The 20,647-nt window shown below is 37.5% G+C and overlaps 3 protein-coding genes across 7 annotated transcripts; all 3 read right to left on the bottom strand.

Annotated features, from left to right (window-relative positions):
• LOC306871084 (alpha-1-antitrypsin-like) lies at window positions 1-2,047 on the bottom strand. The gene is made up of 5 exons (XM_079418775.1): window positions 1,965-2,047; window positions 1,161-1,778; window positions 797-1,064; window positions 554-698; window positions 1-440 (listed from the first exon to the last, which is right to left on the bottom strand). The coding sequence occupies exons 2-5, from the start codon at window positions 1,759-1,761 to the stop codon at window positions 240-242; spliced, it is 1,215 nt and encodes a 404-aa protein (XP_079274901.1). The 5' UTR covers window positions 1,762-1,778; window positions 1,965-2,047; the 3' UTR covers window positions 1-239.
• Window positions 2,048-5,555: 3,508 nt separating this feature from the next.
• LOC306871877 (alpha-1-antiproteinase-like) lies at window positions 5,556-6,872 on the bottom strand (the record flags this gene model as incomplete). The annotated part of the gene is made up of 1 exon (XM_079420096.1): window positions 5,556-6,872. One exon carries the CDS (start codon window positions 6,870-6,872, stop codon window positions 6,390-6,392), a length of 483 nt encoding a protein of 160 aa, XP_079276222.1. The 3' UTR covers window positions 5,556-6,389.
• Window positions 6,395-20,485, bottom strand: LOC306871876 (TRAF-type zinc finger domain-containing protein 1-like). Of its 5 annotated transcripts, none has more exons than XM_079420092.1 (12): window positions 19,876-20,485; window positions 19,564-19,601; window positions 19,343-19,491; window positions 18,867-19,248; window positions 16,004-16,057; window positions 15,521-15,926; window positions 14,307-14,668; window positions 13,594-13,842; window positions 9,375-9,504; window positions 9,049-9,259; window positions 8,880-8,940; window positions 6,861-6,911 (listed from the first exon to the last, which is right to left on the bottom strand). In XM_079420092.1, the coding sequence occupies exons 4-12, from the start codon at window positions 19,071-19,073 to the stop codon at window positions 6,882-6,884; spliced, it is 1,710 nt and encodes a 569-aa protein (XP_079276218.1). In that variant the 5' UTR covers window positions 19,074-19,248; window positions 19,343-19,491; window positions 19,564-19,601; window positions 19,876-20,485; the 3' UTR covers window positions 6,861-6,881. The 5 variants fall into 5 exon arrangements, with proteins under 5 accessions (XP_079276220.1, XP_079276218.1, XP_079276217.1 ...); XM_079420091.1 differs by lacking the exon at window positions 6,861-6,911 and adding an exon at window positions 7,579-8,761; XM_079420094.1 differs by lacking the exon at window positions 19,343-19,491 and having other exon boundaries at window positions 6,395-6,911; window positions 18,867-19,002.
• Between the last annotated feature and the right edge of the window lie 162 nt (window positions 20,486-20,647).

The raw sequence follows: 20,647 nt of genomic DNA, 5'->3' as shown, positions 1-20,647 counted from the left end.
TTTTTATTTTTTTTAAACTTGATTTTTTTCCAATTAAGAAGTAACTGTTGCCACTTGGCAGATAAGTATACATTCACCAAAGGAAACAGAAATACTGAGTCTCCAAGACCAGGGTTGAAGACCTCTAGAAGAAGAATGGAGTATCTCTGTCCTATATTAATAGGAATATAATGGCACAACAGTTGTTTAAATCATGGCCACCTGCTGGCTAATATTGTCATGACATCTTTAATGTCACATTACTGTTTTTCCGCTGGATTGACAACTTTTCCAAAGAAGAGGATGTTGTCATTTTTTTGGTCAGTGATAAAGATCATGAATGGACGGTCAAAACTCAAAGTATCCAATGGGCTGTAGGACATTGGTCTGAACTCAACCGTTGTCACTGCTGCTGCGGTGGTTCCTTTCTCATCTATATCCAGAGTGGCCTTATGGAAAGCCTGAAAATGAATCAGAGCGAGTCCTCTTAAAAACTGATGTTTTTTTAAATAGTACATTAAATATCTTCAGTTAATTTAACATAGTATTTTAAAAAGTGATGTAGAAATGTTACCTTTGAAATTAGCATCTTTTCCTCTGAAATTCCTGTGAAGTCGGCTTTATCTGTAAACATATCAGCCATTCCCATTCCTTTCAAAATATCTTTCAGGGAATATGATGTTTTCAGAGAGAGCTTGGGGACAAAGATGTCAGTTGTTCTGAAGGACAAAATAAATCATTGATCTAAAAGCTTTTTTTGAATCAGTCAGGTTAACCTTAATTTTTTGATATACATTAAATAATTACAACAACCAACCTTCTTCTAACAGCTGTCCTCCACTTTTCAACGTGCTGTCTAGAGATGGCCATCTGCAGATCTTTGATGGTCTTAACTGGTACAGCCAGAAACATGGAGAAAGAGTCGTTGTAGTCTAGACAGAGGACTTTAGAAGTGAGTTCGACATCATAATAAACTTTGAGGGATTCGTACTGGTGCATCATTTGTACTGGAACGGTGGTCTCAGCATCCACATGAAATCTACTTTGACGGGTCCTGCTTGGGTTAAATGGCATCTCCCATTTTCCTTGGGAAGAAACAGTGATATTTTTAAAGGGATCTGAGACGATGGCATTACCATAATTACACAATTTGTGACTATTTTATAGGTGTGTGAATTTACCTTTAAAATATACGTAAGTGAGAAGCAACATCAACGTGTCAGATTCCAGATCATCAACAGCTTGGTCTATTTTCCCGTGTGTTTTTTCCTTCACAAACGTGTTAATTTTATCCAGTGTTTCTTTGACGCTGAAATCCACAGTGAAGCCATCAGAGTGGTAAAATTCCTTTATCTCCTTCAAGAACTCAGGAAGGAGTTTCAATTTGTCGCTTGCATATAGAGCACTGCCGACATCGATGTCCACCCCTGTCCTCTGGTCGATTTCTTCCAGGAGACTGTGGAACATCTGGTGCATTTCTTCAGTGCTGAAGACCGAGCTGTTATGGCCGATTCCACTGAGAAGCTGCTCTTTGGTTTCACCACCAGCTCCTAAAGACAGCTCAGAAAGAGCCATGGACACACTGAAGGGAGAGAAGAAGATGTTCTTGGACTGATACTCGGGCATTGCTACAAGCCTCTTGTACAGGTCAAAAGCAAAATCATTGTTCATCTTTATCAATGATGGGAGTTTATCACTGATGGGAGGTTGTTGTGAAGTCTCTTGATTTCCATGAACTAATGCAAAAGCACAAATCCACAAATATATGATGTTCCTTTCCATGGTCTTGTTTGAAGGACCTGAAGAAATACAACATTATATTGACATTAAGAAAAAGTTCCTAATTCGTTTACCCTATTTTCCACTCTTTGGTCTTCTAACAGATTAACTTAACATATTTATCAAAAAAATCCCAATAGAGGTTGAACATTTTATAATTTGTTAATAATTCTATGATTCATCTTGCGAACACAGAAATTTCCCACCTTTCCAGATGGCTGCTTTTATCTTTCCCCAAACTGGACTGAATTATTAATCCCGTGTCCTTATGTTTGATCATAAAACAACCTTTACTCTGTTTACCTTTTACTCTGCTGAGAAAACTAATTATTAACCACAAAGAATGGACTCAAATCAGTGCAGTCAATAAATGTTTGCAGTGTTTAACCACTGATGAAATGATAGCTGATATGTATTTAAAATATTTGCCATAATTTTCAAACTTTTGGGGGCAGTCATGGCCTAACGGTTAGAGAGCCAGACCTGTAACCCAAAGGTCGCGGGTTCGAGTTTCAGGGATTGTATAGGTGAGGGGAATTAATGACCAACGCTCTCTTCCACCTTCAGTACCACGGCTGAGGTGAGACCCTTGAGCAAGGCACTGAACCCCCAACTGCTCCCCGGACGCGGCAGCAAAAATGGCTGCCCTCTGCCCTGGTTGTGTGTGTGTGTGTTTGTTCACTACTCACTGCTGTGTGTGCATTTGGATGGGTGAAATGCAGAGCACAAATTCCAAGTATGGGACACCATACTTGGCCACACATCACATCCTTTCCTTTTCATTATGTAGTATAATTTAGTACATCTTTTAATTACAAAATGTTGTATTTTACCAGCAAAGATGTATTTTGAGTAGTCAGCTATTTAATGAATAATTGTTTTAATTTAATCTGGGTGCATGTCAACAAATGAGTGATAAAGAAGAGATTTTGATCCACTTACTGTTGAAATACACACCGATCACTGCGTAGGCTGAGTAAAGAGAAGGGAACAGTTGACCTTCAGTGTCAGCAAAATCCTTGTATTGAAAAGATGTGACACTTATGAGACATCGCAATAAAAAAACAGGCTTACTATGTTTATATTGTTTTTTAAACTGATGACCTACTAAATCCCAAACAAGTGTTGTCCGTGCATTGAATAAATAAACAGACCACAGGGGTTTAAAAAAAAAATTTTTTTATAACTTTTTGATTAGCATAGCTAAAACACACGCACAAACATAAAATGCAGTAAAGTAAAGTAAAAACAGACCAGTGAGAAGATTATTCAACTCTTAACTTTCTTCAAACTGCAAGTCATCCTTTTGGCATTCACATGATTACAAATTGAGCCCAGCTCAGATTATTAAGGAGAGCCCTTTGGAATCACTGTTTATTTTTGTACTATTTTACTTATTTCACTAAATATTAGCTCCATTTCTATTCGGGGCTGGGTAATACAATCAACAATCAACAGACAAATACTACTTTTCCACTGGGGCTGGTGCCAGTGCTCTGGGAAGGGTCACATTTTTACTGGCAGAGAGCAGAACCCTCTATATTACCTGTTTTTGAGAAATGACATGTAGGCTAGCTTATTGACATGTAAAGTTATTGAGCTATTTTACTGATAATATTGTCAGAGCAGCGCTGACAACACATTTCTGTGTGTATGTATGTTTCTGTGTGTGTGTGCGTTTGTATGGGAGAGAGAGTGGGAGAAATAGATTATGTGTTTACCGTACATAGCTTTCTGGCAAAAACATGACATTTTTTTTGTATTTGCATTTATTTGCAGTGTCTTTGTGAGTTTTGGTCATTTTGCTGTTTTAGGCTGTAAGGACCTTAGAAATAACTAAAATCTAAAATATATGGACATGTAATGCAGTCAAGAACTGCCCAGTACATTCACCGTGCATTTCTCTGAACATAATTGCACAACTTCGAACGTTAGTCAGCCAATCAGATTCAAGCATTCAACAGCCCCATAGTATAAATAATTATAGCAACTAACCTTTTCCTGACAGCTTCCCTCCACTTTTCAGTGTCCTGTCTAGAGATGGCCATCTCCAGATCTTTGAATGGTCTTATCTTATGGCAATCTGGGACAGCCAGAAACATGGAGAAATAGTCGTTGTAGGCTATACAGAGGACTTTAGAAGAGAGTTCAGCATCATAATAAACTTTGAGGAGTGGTATTATAAATACAGAAATGTCAAATGAGTTAAATGTTAACATTTACTGAATTACATGACATTTTTCATATTATTATTCTTATAATTATACATATTTTGTTATGAATCATTATGATTTTTTAAACTGTATTTTTCTCTGAACTTCTGAACCCGTTTGAAAAACTGTTTTATTGCATAAAAGTCGCAACAAGGCTTTGAAATTATTGAACAGATAGTGGAAACTGGTTAGGGCACCCAGGGTAGCACAGGATTGAACTCATGATTTCCTGATCCTGAGCAGTTACACAGCAAGAGTAGAACCAAGCCAAATGCAACCGCAAAATCCATTTTTAATGCTGCTATAATCAGAAGCCAATACCTTGTTCCCTCCCATCCCAGCTTTGGCTTAATTTTAAGCTGTTTTCTGTGGTGGAACAAGTAATTGACAATGTTTGTCTAAAATGTAAGTTAATCAATGTGCATTGTTTTGTAGATAAAACTGTGGAAAAAAAATCAACATTATATTTCTTGATATTGCTTAAGAAGTATGCAACACTGCATCCCTATGCCTGTACTACAGTGGCTATTTCAGGACCTGATTACCTGTAAATTGTCTGTCTGTGAATTATCTTATTTATTATCGGTCTCTATTGGTCTTGTCTCTTAAGTGTTGTTCCGCACTGTGGCTTAGGAGACACTATATTTTGTTTCTTCCACTGCCACACAGGGGCATAACTACAGTAAAACCATTTTCCACACGTTTGTAATTCACAGTTAGTGAATTGTAATTTTCTTCATAGTCAGAGCTGAGTATACAATATGGTGTATGAGTGATCGCAGGAAAGATAAAAGTAACCATTTTGGCCAGTTGCTTATTTTCTTATTTTACTGAAATCTTTTGAAGGTGCCTTTCCAATTATTACATGTAGCATAGCCATAATAGAAGCAGACATTCACTATTAAAGAAGATCTAGCAACCATCTTCATACAGTACATAACACCAACAGTTGTCTTATAAACATTCTTAAGAGGTTAGTAAGATGAAATGATGATAGTTGTTCAATTATGGCCATCTGCTGGATAAATCTTGAATGTCACTTCATCACATCACTGCTGGGTTGACAACTTTTCCTAAGAAGAGGATGTGGTCATTTTTTTGGTCAGTGATGTGAATTATTATAATAACCAGATGAAGGTCAGTGAATGGATGGTCAAAACGGAACATCATTGGTAACAAAGCAAATTTGATTTCAATTGTGGTCACTGCTGCTGCGGTGGTTCCCTCCTCATCTACATCCAGGGTGGCTTTATGCAAAACCTAAAAGTGAAATAGCAATTTCCATAATCTTGTATGAATTTTTGCGTATTTAATTACTGGCCACTTTTTTAAACATCAAGAAACTGATTTTTTGGCCTTACCTTTGAAACATAGAAATTTTCTTCAGAAATTCCTGAGAAGTCAGCTTTATGTGTAAACATGTCCGTTATTCCCATTCCCTTCAAAATATCGTTTACGGTATAGTCTGTTTTCAGAGACAGCTTGGGTACATAGATGTCAAGTTTTCTGAAGGGTGGATGGATGGATAAATAAATGAATTATCATATATCATATATCATATTTTTTTTTTTACCTTTTCCGGACAGCTCCCCTCCACTTTTCAATGTGCTGTCTACAGATGGCCTTTTCCAGATCTTTGATGGTCTGATCTTTGTTTTCATCTGGTACAGCCAGAAACATGGAGAAAGAGTCATTGTAGTCTAGACAGAGGACTTTAGTAGAGAGTTCAGCGTCATAATAAACTTTGAAGAGTTCCTTTTGGTGCATCATTTGTACTGCAACGGTGGTATCATTGTCCACATGAAATTTATCCTCACGGGTTTTGTTTGGGTTAAATGGCATGTCCCATTTTCCTTGAGAAAGTAAAGAAATTGTTATAGATAGACAGTACAGATAAATTGAAGTTTGTGATTAAAGTATGTGTGCGTGCCTTTAAAATATATGTAAGTGAGAAGGAACACGATGTACTGGGATCTATAGTATTTATAGAGTTGTAACTGTTAGTTTTAGTTACTTTTTCTTATTTGTAAGTCACTTTGGACAAAAGCGTCTGCTAAATGACAAAAGTAAAAAGTAAAGAGTGTAAAGACCATCGACTCTACCGTGCGACTCCACCGGGCAGGGACACCGGCAAGGGATAGAAGTATCGCTTTTTATTTTAGTTTATTCATTTATATATTTATTATTGAAATGTTGGCATGTGTCAATTTTATTTAATTTCTTTATTTTCTTAAATATGTGGGTATATAGTGTAACTTTTAGTTTTAGTTGCTTTTTCTTATTTGTAAGTCGCTTTGGACAAAAGCGTCTGCTAAATGACAAAAGTAAAAAGTAAAAGTAAGTAAAAGTATCTAGAGAATCAACAGCTCGATCTATTTTCCCATGTGTTTTTTCCTTCACATACGTGTTAATTTTATCTCATATTTCTGCAGCTCTGAAATTCACAATGAAGCCATCGGAGTGGTAAAACTCCTTCATGTTATCCAGGAACTTAGGAAGAGGCTTGGATTTGTCGCTTAGAGCACTGCCGACATCGATGTCCACCCCTGTCCTCTGGTCGATATCTTCCAGGAGACTGTGGAACATCTGGTGCATTTCTTCAGTGCTGAAGACCGAGCTGTTATGGCCGATGCCACTGAGAAGCTGCTCTTTGGTTTCACCACCAGCTCCTAAAGACAGCTCAGAAAGAGCCATGGACACACTGAAGGGAGAGAAGAAGATGTTCTTGGACTGATACTCGGGCATTGCTACAAGCCTCTTGTACAGGTCAAAAGCAAAATCATTGTTCATCTTTATCAATGATGGGAGTTTATCACTGATGGGAGGTTGTTGTGAAGTCTCTTGATTTCCATGAACTAATGCAAAAGCACAAATCCACAAATATATGATGTTCCTTTCCATGACTCCTTTTCAAGTTGAATCAATAGATGAATTTAGGCCCTGAGGAAATTTTACAGAAAGAGTTTTACAACATTATGGTATCAGAGATGCAGCACAATCCATATACTTCAACAGATCAGTGTTACACTAAACAAATTATCTATATTACTGCTTTCCAGTTTTCTTACAGATCAAATTTATGCATTTAACAGGTCCTTTGTCATTTTGAATACAAATTTCCCACCTGTCCAGACAGCAGCCGTCTCTTTCCTCAAGCTGGACTGGATTATAAAGCCCACAGTTTGTCTTGAAGTTCAATCAGAAACCAACCTTTACTATGTTTTCTTTTTAAACAGTCGGGGCCTAACGGATAGAGAGTTGGACTTGTAACCCAAAGGTCGTGGGTTCGAGTCTCAGGTCCAGCAGGGATTGTAGGTGGGGGGAGTGAATAACCAACACTCTCTCCAACTTCAATACCACGTCTGAGGTGAGACCCTTGAGCAAGGCACCGAACCCCCAACTGCTCCCCAGGCGCCGCAGCATTGGCTGCCCACTGCTCCAGATGTATGTTCACTACTGTGTGTGTGTGTACACACACACAGTTGGATGGGTTAAATGCAGAGCACAAATTCTGAGTATGGGTCACCATACTTGGCCACACACACCACTTCCCTCCCCTTTTTTGTTTAGTAGAAAATGCTCCAGTTATTAACTACAAAGAGTAAACAGTATAGTGACTAGAAGCTCTCTAACTCGTGATAGAGTATGTAGGCCTACTACATACAGTAGAACTGATGATAGCAGTACTATTGAAGCAAATGCAAATATTTTTCATTTATAGTGAACGGCGATGCACGGTTTTAAGAGAAATTAACATTTGGTATCAAACAAGACAATAATTTTCCATTTTCTAACACAGTTGTTATATATGTATCTCATATAGGTCCTTTGTTTTCACAACCCCTGTATGGTTTTCTTGTGCCAAAAGCAGAGTACAGAGTGCATGTCCAAAAAATTATAAAGATCAGTCCATATTGATCGTCTGATAGTTGAAATGCCTAGTTACCACTTTGTAGACTAGGACAAAAACAACCCAATGTGATGGCCATCCTACCTTCAGCAACAGCTAAATATTTTTATTGAAAAGATGTGATAGTTACATAACTCAAGGAAGATAAATATGAATAACAACATAACCAATTTTGCCACCATACAGACAGCCTCACAATAAAAAGTTCTCAAATATCCAGTTTGATTTTTTTCTTTCATTTTGATGTTTTTACCTGTACATTTTAAAATTATTTCACACTCAGGATCAAATAAGAATTTCTGCAGCACTTCACACTACACTTCTGTAACATACATATATATATATATATATTTTTTTTTAACAGCATTTATTAATCATTGTTAATTAAAATTCATAAATCTAAAATTGGTCATTAGTGCATTATTAGTCCACAATGCATTATGAACTAATAATATCAATGTTAAAATGTATATGTAAAAATAATATTAACCAGGATTAATAAATGCAGCATTGTTCATCTGCTCTTGTTAAACACTGCATTAACATACAAAACATTTGTCCAAAGTCTTTGAAACAAAGAAAATTTTACAAATCTCAAAACAAACATTTAAAATCACATACAAACACCATAGAAAAAAAAATACAATGAAAAAAAAAAAAAACTAGTGCAATCAAAAAAAAAAAAAAAAACTAGTGCAATCAAAAAAAATACATTTACAAGCCAGATAATTGATAAATTCAGCTGGACGTGTAAATGGTTTACAGACACAAACATAATAGCCTATAGACAGTAATAACAGGTCACTGCTTTGACTCAAAGATCGGTTAGACTCTTTCCACTTTTCTACTCCTCTTTTTCAACATTATGTTTTTTAGGCACCTGGTGATAAAAATGTAATGTTGACCAGGTCAAAAAGTATTTGTAGAATCAAAATATGTCATATCATCTAATATATCCTGCATGCAGGATTGTTATCTGTAACAATTCACATACATACCTTTGGTGTCTCTGTGTTTTTATCATTCCTTCGACCTTCCAACCTTCCTCTTTGTGAAGGTCTGTCATGGAAAAATATACACATTTTGGTTTTACTGTAACCAGAATTTTCTCATCATCATCATACATATGTATACATATAAATTATATATGAAAAATGTTTAGCATACCCCGAGGTGGTTGTAGAGTGGGGCTTGAGGCTGTCATTGAGGTACGTGTTCATTTCTGCTGCTCTGTGCCTTTGGTTCCTGCTCTTCACCTGCTGCTCAGCGTTCGTGTTCTTAGTGTAACCGTAGGCTGAGGGCAGCCACTGGTCCAAACCTGTGTTGCCTTTCTGCCACCCCTGAGTCGTCTCCCGCAGGAGCTCCTCATCTGGCTCAGCTGCAGTAAGATACAGAGGTCCAGCCAATTACATACACATACAGTATGACACATACAGTAAAATTAATAAGTGGATTACACAATGAGATTGTGTTCATCTATGTCGGTGTCTCACCTTGATGTCTCACCCTTCTCTGCCTCTCAGGAGAACTCCTCTCGTGGGCCTCTTTGGCGGTGTGGTGTGGTTTCGGTGGAGACAATCCGTCGACTGAATAAGCTGTCTGGGGGCGGAATTCACACTTGTCCTGTATATTATAATGAGATTGAAAGTTATCAAATAAGCGGTGGGCTCCATTTCTGCTCTACTTTCACAAGTGCTTACACATGATAAAAAAATGAATTAGATGTAAACACAAGGGAGAATTACAAGCCAAACTGACACATTTTTATAAAATACTTTTTTATAAATACATTGTTATAAATTACTTAAATCTAGAAGGTTTTCTTAAAGGGATAGTTCTGCCAAAAATGAAAACTCTGAATGAAAATTCTGTCATGCGTTGTGGTACTCATGTGAATGTGCATCAATGTCTGACACGGAAGAGGAGAAACTGTTGAATAAAGTCATAATTTGGTTTTCTTTGAACACAAAAAGTATTCTCGTAGCTTCATAAAATTACAATTGAACCACTGATGTCACATGGTCCATTTTAACAATGTCCTTACTACCTTTCTGGGCCTTGAAAGTCTCAGTTGTGTTGCTGTCTATGGAGGATCAGAAAGCTCTCGGATTTCATAAATATCTTAATTTGTGTTCCGAAGATGAACGAAGGTCTTACGGGCTTGGAACGAAATGAGGGTGAATTACACAATTTTCATTTTTGGGTGAACTATCCCTGCATATTGTTAGTTTCAATGGACTCCAAATGGTTGAAGGTCAAGATTACAGTTTCAGTGCAGCTTCAAAGGGCTATAAACTATACAAGACGATGAATAAGGGTCTTATCTAGCGAAACGGTCGGTCATTTAAAAAAAAAAAAAAAAAAAAAAAAATGTGTATGCTTTATAAACACAAATGCTCGCCTGTTCTGCGATGCGCGTTCGTGCCGTCACGTACGTTGAAAAGGTCACGCTTGACGTAAGCTCCATCTCATCTACTCCTCCAAGTTCAAAATCGTCCAACATCATTGTTTTACCTTGTAAACTCGTTGAGTTGTAATTCCCTTTTTTTGTAAACAGTGTTTGACTTAGGCTGTGTCCAAATTCTTGGTCTGCATCCTCCTTAGGATCCTTCCTACCCGGTTGAAGGAGGAGGGATCCTCCGACGTCCGCAAAACCCGGAAGTCGGTGTTTGTGAATTTGGACAGCCTACCCTTCTTTCAGTTCCCTCCCTTACCCGTTGCTCATATCCTGTCGCCTAGCAACCGTGACAGCACCAAGCAAGAAGCGGGAAAATGGACAAACAAAGAGTTATTCTCCTCATTTTAATTCTTTTGGAAGAAATAAAGCAATTAAATAAATTAAATACTTTTCTTTTTTTTTAAATGGCTGATCGTTTCAACCATTTGGAGTCCATTGAACTTCACTATATGGAGAACATTCCTGGAATGTTTTCATCAAAAACCTTAATTTCTCTTCGACTGAAGAAAGAAATACATAAACATCTTGGATGACATGGGGGTGAGTAAATTATGAGGAAATTTTAATTTGAAAGTGAACTAATCCATTAAATAATATAACATAGTATTCTTTTGCAGATATCTATCATAACATTTATGAGGCTTCTCTCTTTACAAAATCATGTTAATATGTTTTCTCACAATGTTTTGAGATACAGATTTAATATGAATTGTAACAAAGTGCCTATTTTGTTGAGATGACGTAGTATTTTATGTTATTAAAATACTACATCATAGTATGTTATTAGTTAATTATATAAAAAAAACATTCACATGTGGCATTCACAATTAGAACATTGCATTTGACAATTATATAACTGACAAAATACAACTGAATTGCATTTGTGGTCAATAATATTGAGGTTTTGGAAAATATTACACACAAATTAGCAGATTCTTTAAAAACTATCCTGTCATTCAAAAATGATTTAGTGTCAGATTGTTAATTTAATCTATTTATATATTTCTTAATTTCATTCATCCTAAAATTATGGCATTTTTTAAAGTCTTCTATATAGATTTTGTTTTTGTGTGTGTACAGTCATGGCCAAAAATATCGGCACCCTTGGTAAACATAATCAAAGAAGACTGTGAAAATTAATCTGCATTGTTAACCCTTTTGATCTTTTATTTAAAAAAAAAAACACAAAAATCTCACCTTTCATTGGATAATAAGAATTTAAAAAGGGGGGAAATATCATTATGAAATAAATGTTTTTCTCTAATACACATTGGCCACAATTAACGGCACCCTTTTATTCAATAATTTTTGAAATCTCCATTTGCCAGTTTAACAGCTCTAAATTTTCTCCTATAACACCTGACAAGAGATCAGAGACCATTCCTTCATCCAGAATCACTCCAGACCCTTTAGATTCTCATCTCCATGACGGTGCTTCTTCTCTTCAGTTCACCTCACTCATTTTCTACAGGGTTCAGGTCAGAGAACTGGAATGGCCATAGAAGAAGCTTGGTTTTGTGCCCAGTGACCCATTTTTGTGTTGTTTTTTAGGTTTGTGTTTGGATTATTGTACGGTTGGAAGATCCAAACATGGCCCATTATAAGATTTCTAACAGAGTCAGTCACTTTTTTTTTATCTGTTGGTATTTGATAGAATCCATGATGCCATGTGTCTGAACAAGATGTCCAGGACCTCCAGCAGTATATTTAAATATACTGCTGTATTTTTTATATTGTGGGCCTATATTTCATTGTATACATGGGGTACTTTTATCCTTGTGTTCACCAAACCCATCTTGACTGTTTGCTGCTAAAAAGCTCATTTTTTATTTTCATCTGACCATAGAAGCCAGTCCCATTTGAAGTTCCAGTAGTGTCTGATAACTGAATATGCTGGAGTTTGTTTTTGGATGAGATAGGAGAATTTTTCTTGAAACCAACATGTGGTGATGTAGGGGCTGTTTGACAATTTTTTTTTTTAAAGGATTTCTGACCCCGAGGCTCAACTATTTTCTGCAATTCTCCAGCTGTGGTCCTCAGAGAGTCTTTATCCACTCAAACTCTCCTCCTCACCGTGCATTAGGACGATATAGAAAAACGTCCTCTTCCAGGCAGTTTCGTAACATTTTCTGTTGATTGGAAATTCTTAATTATTGCCCTGATGGTGGAAATGGGAATTTGGGCTTTGTTTTCCCTCCTGTTTATATTTCTGGGAAACAGGAAGCCATGGCTGGATAATTTCATGTTCATAATCACCCTAGAGTGCTCAAAAATTGTGAATATGAATGGGAATATACTTCAGAGATATTTTACTCATAAGAATCTCTAGGGGTGCCAATAATTGTGTCCAACGTGTATTTGAGAAAAACATTTATTTCATAATGAGATTTCCCCCCACTTTAAATTCTTATTATCCAATGAAAGGTTAGATTTTTATGAATTTTTTAAATAAAAGATCAAAAGGAGTAACAATGAAGATTAATATATTATATATATATATATATATATATATGTTTATACAAAGAAATAATTATTCTATATAGATATAATTATTCTCATTATTTCTTTACATTTATAAGTATTATTTCTTGTTGCTATTCAGCTTCTTTGATTCTATGTGTCTGTATGTACAACTTTATTTGTAAGACCTGCTATGTACTGGAGAAATAAACAAGGGCTGTATCCGAAATCGCCCACTATACCCTCAAATAGTGCACTATTTGAGGGGACAGCCATTTTAAGTGGTGTTCGAAACCATAGTGGATGTTCTCGAGTGCACTCATTCAATCCCACAATGCACCGCAAAAACGAGTGTACAAGCGATGTACACTCAACGGCTAGAGAATCCCCAGAATGCACTGAGTGAGTCGCGCGCCGAATGAATTCCCGCGTCTCACCAGAAGATGGCGCCCACAGCTGAATCATCCATCCATTCATATTAGAAGCGCTCGTCCACGGCGTAATACAACACAGGTACAAATTAATTGTAAATTGACTATTAGGGTTTATACATAATTTCCGTGACTGATTTCTTGATAAATCCTTCAATCTTACTATTGGAGCTGCCCGTATCAAATTATTATTTAACAGGAAGCAAACTATGCAAAAGCGGCAGTCCTTCCGGTGCACTGAGTGTCCGAATTCACTCACTCGTTTTCATTCTCTCCTTCAAGTGAACTATATGAGTGGACTAATGTAGGGAATAGTGAATGAGGGTATAGGGGGCGATTTCGGATACAGCTAAGATGTTATACCTGATGGTGAAAGAGTACATCCTCTTCCAAGGCAACACCACAAAACTCACAAGGAATGAGCACGTCGCCCTCAACGGGGCTGGAGGAGGAACTGTAGGAGAGCGGCGAAACAGAGAGGGGCAGGGTGGGCGGGCTGGGTGTGCGGGGAGGAATGACATGACTAGCCCCTTGACTGATGATTTCTTCATAATGAAGAGAAGGAGCTTGTTTACTGAAGGAAGCGATAGCAGAGGCCGGGCTGCAGCCAGTCTAGAAGACAAAAACCATTATTTACTTCATGCTGGCCACTAAAGGCAAAAATCCAAAACAAGCGACTCAAGATAGCAGAACCCTACTCTATGGCCTCAGAAAGAGGAGAAAAATCTGATCAGGGTTCGGCCTGTGGGAGAAGCTAGAGGGCTGAAATTCGAGGAGGTTCCCATGGAAACTAAACACCTCACTGTGAAACAATAGAGACCTGACAAGGAATGAAGTGGGAGATTCAACATCAGTGCTGACATTACAATAGCCTGCCATGAAAAACATTTTTGTGTTGTACTCCGTTAACATAGGCATAATGGTGCTCAAAAGAGGCGACTTTAGAGGCTTTAAATACCACTGTGGCTGATGTAACTTCACACTTGCCAGCTCTATCAAGACACAAGAGGCCTGGCTTAAATATCAAGCCAATAGGGAGTGTAACATGACAGGATGATTGAGGCCTCATCACTTACCTGGTGTAAGATAAGGTCTTCCTCTGGAAAGAGCTCTTCACAGAACTCACAAGGCAGCATGATGTTTGAGGAGGGGCTGTGGCCCACCGTTGGGTTGGTTTTAGGGGAGGCCACAGTGCAGTTGTTTTTAGTGCTGGAAGAGAGCTGGGAAGTGAGATTGCTCGGGGCTGGTGTCCTTCCCAGGCGACGGTCCCACACATCAGTCCACACGCCCTCCTGCCGGGGGTCCTCCAAGTCACCTTCACTCTGCAGGCTGAGGGCTAGCATGTAGTCCAGACTGGAGGACACATAGTCTGGCAGCTGTCCCAGAGACCACAGCAGGCTGTTGTTGTTGTTGCCCAGCTCCGTTTCTTGATCCAGCACTGAGGAAGTGAGCAGAATGGAAGGTTAGCTTTTTCCTCCAGCATCCTGTTAATATCTGACGAAAGCTCCCATCGTATTCAACATGTTCAAAACCCATTGTTGAGATGAATTGATATTACAACTCTGACTCATACAATAAGCAGATTATATTTATGTTATGGGCAATATTTAAATTCTACACAATTTGTATCATTACATTCTACATTTATGCAGTTCTCAGATGGTTTTATCCAAAGTAAGTGGACAAACATATTTTGTCTAAATTGTAAAAAAATAAATACAAAAATTTAAAACCATCATTAATACCACTAACCTTGTCTGCGAAACGGGGTGGGGGGGTGGGGTTTAGGGTACTAAAAAATTTTATTAATTTTGAGATTAGCTAAATATCACATTTAACAGTGTCATTACATTATTAGTAGTTTTTAAAGATTAAATTGTAGTATTAGATGACAACAAAAGTAATCTAAAGGCATCTTTACACATCTGCTATGTGTCTGCTCAATATTCTGTTTGAAGATGCAATGCAGCATAAAAGCCAGAATAAATGTTGCTCTGACCCACCTCAGCCCCCCCAAGTATAATGTTAGTAATGTACTTTTAATTGCTGTGTAAATGTATTTATGCCACCTTTAAGCCCCATTAAACAGTCTGTGTAAAGACGCCTAATTGCCACTTCAGATGTGTGTCTGTGCCTCATTTGCAGGGGAAATTTACAATTGAATATCCAATATGCACAGACTGGATATAAAAAAAAAAAAAAAAAATCTGTCAAGGCTATATCATCCATCCCTAGTTTATTGTGAATATTTTTTCTGAATAAGGACTAAAACATCCAAATGGATACATACAATAAGCAAAATCATTGTTCCTTGTTTCTGCGTTTTTTCTGGTTCCTCCCCTCACTGTTCCTCTGGTGCTGTTGTGTAGTCTGTCCGCCAAGGGTCGTGGCGGACCCCTGCGGTCTGCTGCCCCCGCGCTGTTATTATTGTGTATTAGGTTATGGATTGAATGCGCCTCAAACCATGCTCCAGGGGACTGGACCCCTGCCCTACTACTGTGCCTCTCCTGAGGTGGAGTCAGACTTCCACACAGGGCTGGATGGATGTGCTGTTCTCTCAGCATAACGTTACACTTGCAGACGGGGCAGGGCTCGGTGCGGGTGCCGCAGTAATCCTCGTGCTCTTTAGCCTGAAAGGAGGCCACCTCCAGATCACAGAACTGACACGGGACCAGTCGATGACTACACTCTGATCTCTGAAAGGGGAAGAAGTCATCAAATCTACAGAATTCATCACTGAATACAGCAATATGCATAACTGTTTATATTGTACCTGGTGGACCTCCATGAACCTCTTCTCTATCTTTAATCCACATTTGCACTGTTCCTGTAAAAAGAGGTTTAGATTTTATAAAACGTAAGTTTAGCAGCCTGGGGAGAAGAAAAACAACTCTGTTTCTGTTTCATTCTGCAATATACATAAAATGGATGCTATATTTGAATGAATGCTATTTAAAACAGTGCTGATGTTCAATGTATCCTACTATCTTAAAGTCAGCACGAAGGGAAAATTGTGATCGTCTTTTCTTCTCTATGTATATCTGAGTTAAAAGTCTTCTCTAATGAGGAAAAAAGAAGGGCTGGACTTGTTTTTTTTCTGGAATTAATTGGATCACTGTTGTTTGCTAATTGCTGTGATCTATGAGTGACAGATTGTGAGAAGAGATGTCGTTGCAAGAGACCGGTTAAGTTAATGTATTTGATTAAAGATTATAAGGGTGCATGAATTTTAAAAATTATGTTCATGGATACATCATAAAAAAAACACTGCAGTATTCTATTACAAAAATGTCCTTCTGTTTTGACTCCACTGACCTTCATTGTACAGATATAAAAATATGGCAAAAATATTTAGTGTGTGTGTTCTGCAGAATGAAGTCATGCCGGTTTAGATCAACATTAGGGACAGTAAACTGGAAAAATATCTAAAATTTTAATCGGATTCTCACAACCCACAGAATTATTTGTTGACTTTTGCAAAGTCATGTCTACAGTACTCTGACTTAAGTCATTAAAAGGGTCATCGGATGCCCATGTTATGCAATTGATATGCTTCTTTAGGGTCTTAATGAAAAGCCTATAACATACTTAGGTTAAAATGTCTCACTTGTAGTGTAAAATCTTTACCGTGTCAAAATCAGCTCTTTTTTCATCAAGCCGTTTTTATAATCCATGTTGCTTTAAATGCTAATGAGCTCTGCTGACCCTGCCCCTCACGTCCATGGAGTGACTAGCAGTACTGTTTACTTTAGACGCGAAACTAGCATGTTATTAGGTTAAGGCGATTTGCAAAGATTCATTAAAAAAACGTTACACTCACTTCTTCTGTAGATGAAGCTGGATCACGAATGATTCGCGCGGACATAGATGCATTTAGGCAGATGGGGGATTGGCACATTCACTTCAAAGCGAAAGTAATGTTAATCCTCTGCATCTTCACCGGCTCAGATGTCGGGAGTAAATGACGACTGCTATATTCATTATTACATTCAACAACTAAACACCTCAATCGCTTAATCTGAGATATTCTTGTCTTCCCCTGCACCGGAGTCGACACAATGGCAGACTGATGACAGCTCTCTCAGGGCGGGTCTAAGGTAAGACTAGGGCTGGGTATCGAGTTCGATACTTTTTAGGCACCGACCGAATTGCCTCGATACCACCGAGTATCGAAAAACGTCTTTTCGTTCGGTACCAAATTTCGATACCTAAGAGGTTAATCTCATTAACGTCAGTGAGCCAATAAACCTGCAGCACTAGGTGTGTTTGACTAGAAGTGACGCGGTGCTGATTGATCAGTGTTTGACATCCGCGAGAGCGATTCAAAAGCGTACGGAGCAGTCTGCTCTCTATATCGCGCAGTTTCGCTTACTTGACACAGACTGAAGCTCGCGTGACATTTCAGCATCTGCCGTCTCACTAAATGAGGACATAAACACATGAACAACAGCTCCAGAACTGCTCTGAGAGTCACTTCATGAGCATTTTACCGTTTGATTTGAGTAAAACTTGCGTCATATCATATACACACAGAACTGTAAAGGTATTCCCGGAAACCCGTCAAAATAAAAGTTCGGATTAACTTGGAAGACACTGCGGCAGAAATAAATTAATATTGTTCAGCAGAGTGTACTGCTACTATTAAAATTATTAAAACTCTTATTTTTTAATTAATGATCACACAACATTTCTTCCATATTTTAATTTTAATAGTGAAATTTTGTTTGCAAAAATAGATAGTTTTATTTTCAATAATTTAAAAGAAAAATTTAATTAATGTTTTATGCCTTCATTTGAAAACCAGATACAGAACACAGAATTTCTGAGGAAAAAGAAAACATTTCATAAGGCTGTTTTAAGAATAAATTTGAATAAACTAAGTAGTTTTTATGCATTCAAATAATTAGACATACTATAACATAGAATTTAATAACAATAAAACATTGTGAAAGAAAATAAAACATCCACTTATGAAAGTGGATAACGATTTTAAATTTCTTGAAGTCTTTAACAACCTAGAATAAATTAATAGAAATGATGATTCTGTCTGAGCTATGCGTTTTAAAACGAGCACGCACTAGTGTACACTGAAAACTATTTGAGCTTTATTAAAATTATTTGTACTGATTTATTGTGTTGGCTATATTTCGTTCCTTTGTGCAGTGGCTCAGGAGATGAGTCTTTGAGTCTGTATACATGTCAACAAGCTGAAAAAATAAAACCAAATTTTTTTTTAGATAATGAAATCTTGTTAAAACTGTTTTCATAAAATTGGTATCGAAAAAAGTATCGTTCAGGAACCGGTATCGAACTCAAGGTATCGATATCGATATCGAACATTTTTGAATGATACACAGCCCTAGGTAAGACGGCCTTGTCAATCAACTCTCGTGGGAGCGGTCTGTGCAGAACTACGTCATTCTGACAGGAACCTCAGAACAGCCTGATTTGAGAAAGGGGATTTAAAAAAAAAAACACTGGGTGGATTTTTATCATTATAGGATGGATGTGTACACACACTTCCAACACACATTTACGTTTAAGCAACTTGAAAAGTGAATTTTGCATCTGATGACCCCTTTAAGGATATTATCAAATATACAGTCAATTACTCATGCATCATGTCTGGATCGTACCTCTGCATGGTCCATCTCTTTGTGCTGCACAAGCTCAGCATGAGGAAAAGGCTCCTGGCACACCTCACAAAGAGCAATATTCCGCCGACAGTGGATCTCATGTGTTGTAAAGTTGGCTTCTGGAATGTCATGCTTGCTAGAGACAGAGAGCATATCATGGTCAGTTGGTTGACACGATATCAGTTCTATAAACACCACAAATTCCATTGTGCCCTAAGACAATTAACTGATGGTTACTCCTGGGAAACTGTTGCTGTAAAATGTGTAACAAGATGCTACTTATAAAAGCGTTTCAGCCAAATCCTTAATCATGACAGTCAGGAAGGGAGGACACTGACTGTAGTACAGCCAGACGGACTGATGGGAGGGACTGGTAACACACCTAAGTGAAAGCAAAGGGTTGTCTAATAAACCGAAACTAGGAATAGTTCAACCAAAAATAAAAACTACGTACTCGCCCTCAAGATTTTCCATACCTGTTTGACTTTCTTTCTCCAGTGCAACATAATAATGTTAGGCAAAATGAAAGACTAAGTCACCATTCAAATTACATTTGTTTGGGAAAAGATGAAATTAAAGTGAAAGGTGACTGAAACGGTCATTCTGTCTGACATGTCCTTTTGTGCTGTACTGGGAAAAGCATGTGGGTAAGTGAATGACGACATAATTTTTATTCATTTATATTTATTTTACTTACCAATTACTGCAAAACTGGGTATTTTCCTCGGCCATAGTCTGTGTGAAAAAGAAAAACTCATTAAACACATACCTGACTCCATGAAACTGTTTCTGGATAAAATGTCCTTAATAAAATGTATGGTAATGGTAAAAGGGGAAAAATACACCATACTTCGCTCTCCATGGGCTTCATTCCGTACGTTCAAAGGATTTATAACAGACTTTATTACTATGACTTATTCTGTATGACTATTTTCTGTGGTTTTTATTATTTTTTTCCCCGATTAAAATGGTATCAGCAAGAATAGACATACTAGCATTACACACTTACCTTATTATTGCCGAAGCCTGTTAGCGACCACCTGAAGCTGTTGTTTTGCTAGATAAGTACGTTAACGTTAAAACTACTCGCTAGTACTTATCGTTCTTGTTTTCAACCCAAGAATGAGGCATTAAAGGAATTATTCAATGATACAGAGACAGTCAACGGAGTTTTGTCAACGCATTGGAATAGGCACAAAGGTATTTTAAATAGCTGCTTTGAAGTCTGATTAGTTTAATCTAGATGCTTGGGCTGCCATCTGAAGAGTGTCCGTTGCTGGTCAGCTAACGTTATAACACGCACTACAGTATTGATCATGAGATTCGAGTCATTAGACTCTATAAATATACACAGAAACAAGTAATAAACTACTACTGGCCTGAGGAAGATCTGTGCCAACTACCGCAATTATCAGTTCAGCTTTCGTTTCGTGACACAACAGTATCAACAAGAGGCGGTCTCCGTGAAAACAGCAACACTGACAGATGGTGACGGAGATATTATTATTAATATTTTCAAAATAAAAGCCGAAGATGATCGTCAAAAATACTTAGCACATAATTATTGGATAATGGTGGAAAGTAGATCTAGTGTAAAATATGATGCGTCTACGTTTGACGTTTATTTTGTAGATTTTTTTTTTTTTTTCTAAAAAGTGAAAAGCAGAAGGAAAACCGTGTATTATAGCTTATATTGGGTTATTTTACTAAATCCGAAAGAATACATCGTTTAGGTTAAAGATGACTCTTGACAGATTTTAGGCAGTCATGTTAAAGACTAA

Source organism: Barbus barbus (genome assembly GCF_936440315.1).
Source record: "Barbus barbus genome assembly, chromosome: 6".
Lineage (NCBI taxonomy): Eukaryota > Metazoa > Chordata > Actinopteri > Cypriniformes > Cyprinidae > Barbus > Barbus barbus.
This window is presented reverse-complemented; position numbering and strand designations above follow the sequence as displayed.

Excerpts from the sequence above, each read along its gene's own strand:
- LOC306871084 (XM_079418775.1), bottom strand. The coding sequence starts at position 1,761 with ATGGAAAGGAACATCATATATTTGTGGATTTGTGCTTTTGCATTAGTT. Across the intron at positions 1,065-1,160 it reads CACTTACGTATATTTTAAAG|GAAAATGGGAGATGCCATTT; the intron begins GTAAATTCACAC and ends TTTCTTCCCAAG. Across the intron at positions 699-796 it reads AGGACAGCTGTTAGAAGAAG|AACAACTGACATCTTTGTCC; the intron begins GTTGGTTGTTGT and ends TTTGTCCTTCAG.
- LOC306871876 (XM_079420091.1), bottom strand. The coding sequence starts at position 19,073 with ATGGAATTTGTGGTGTTTATAGAACTGATATCGTGTCAACCAACTGAC. Across the intron at positions 8,941-9,048 it reads CACTCTACAACCACCTCGGG|ACCTTCACAAAGAGGAAGGT; the intron begins GTATGCTAAACA and ends TTTCCATGACAG. Across the intron at positions 8,762-8,879 it reads AAAACACAGAGACACCAAAG|GTGCCTAAAAAACATAATGT; the intron begins GTATGTATGTGA and ends TTTTATCACCAG.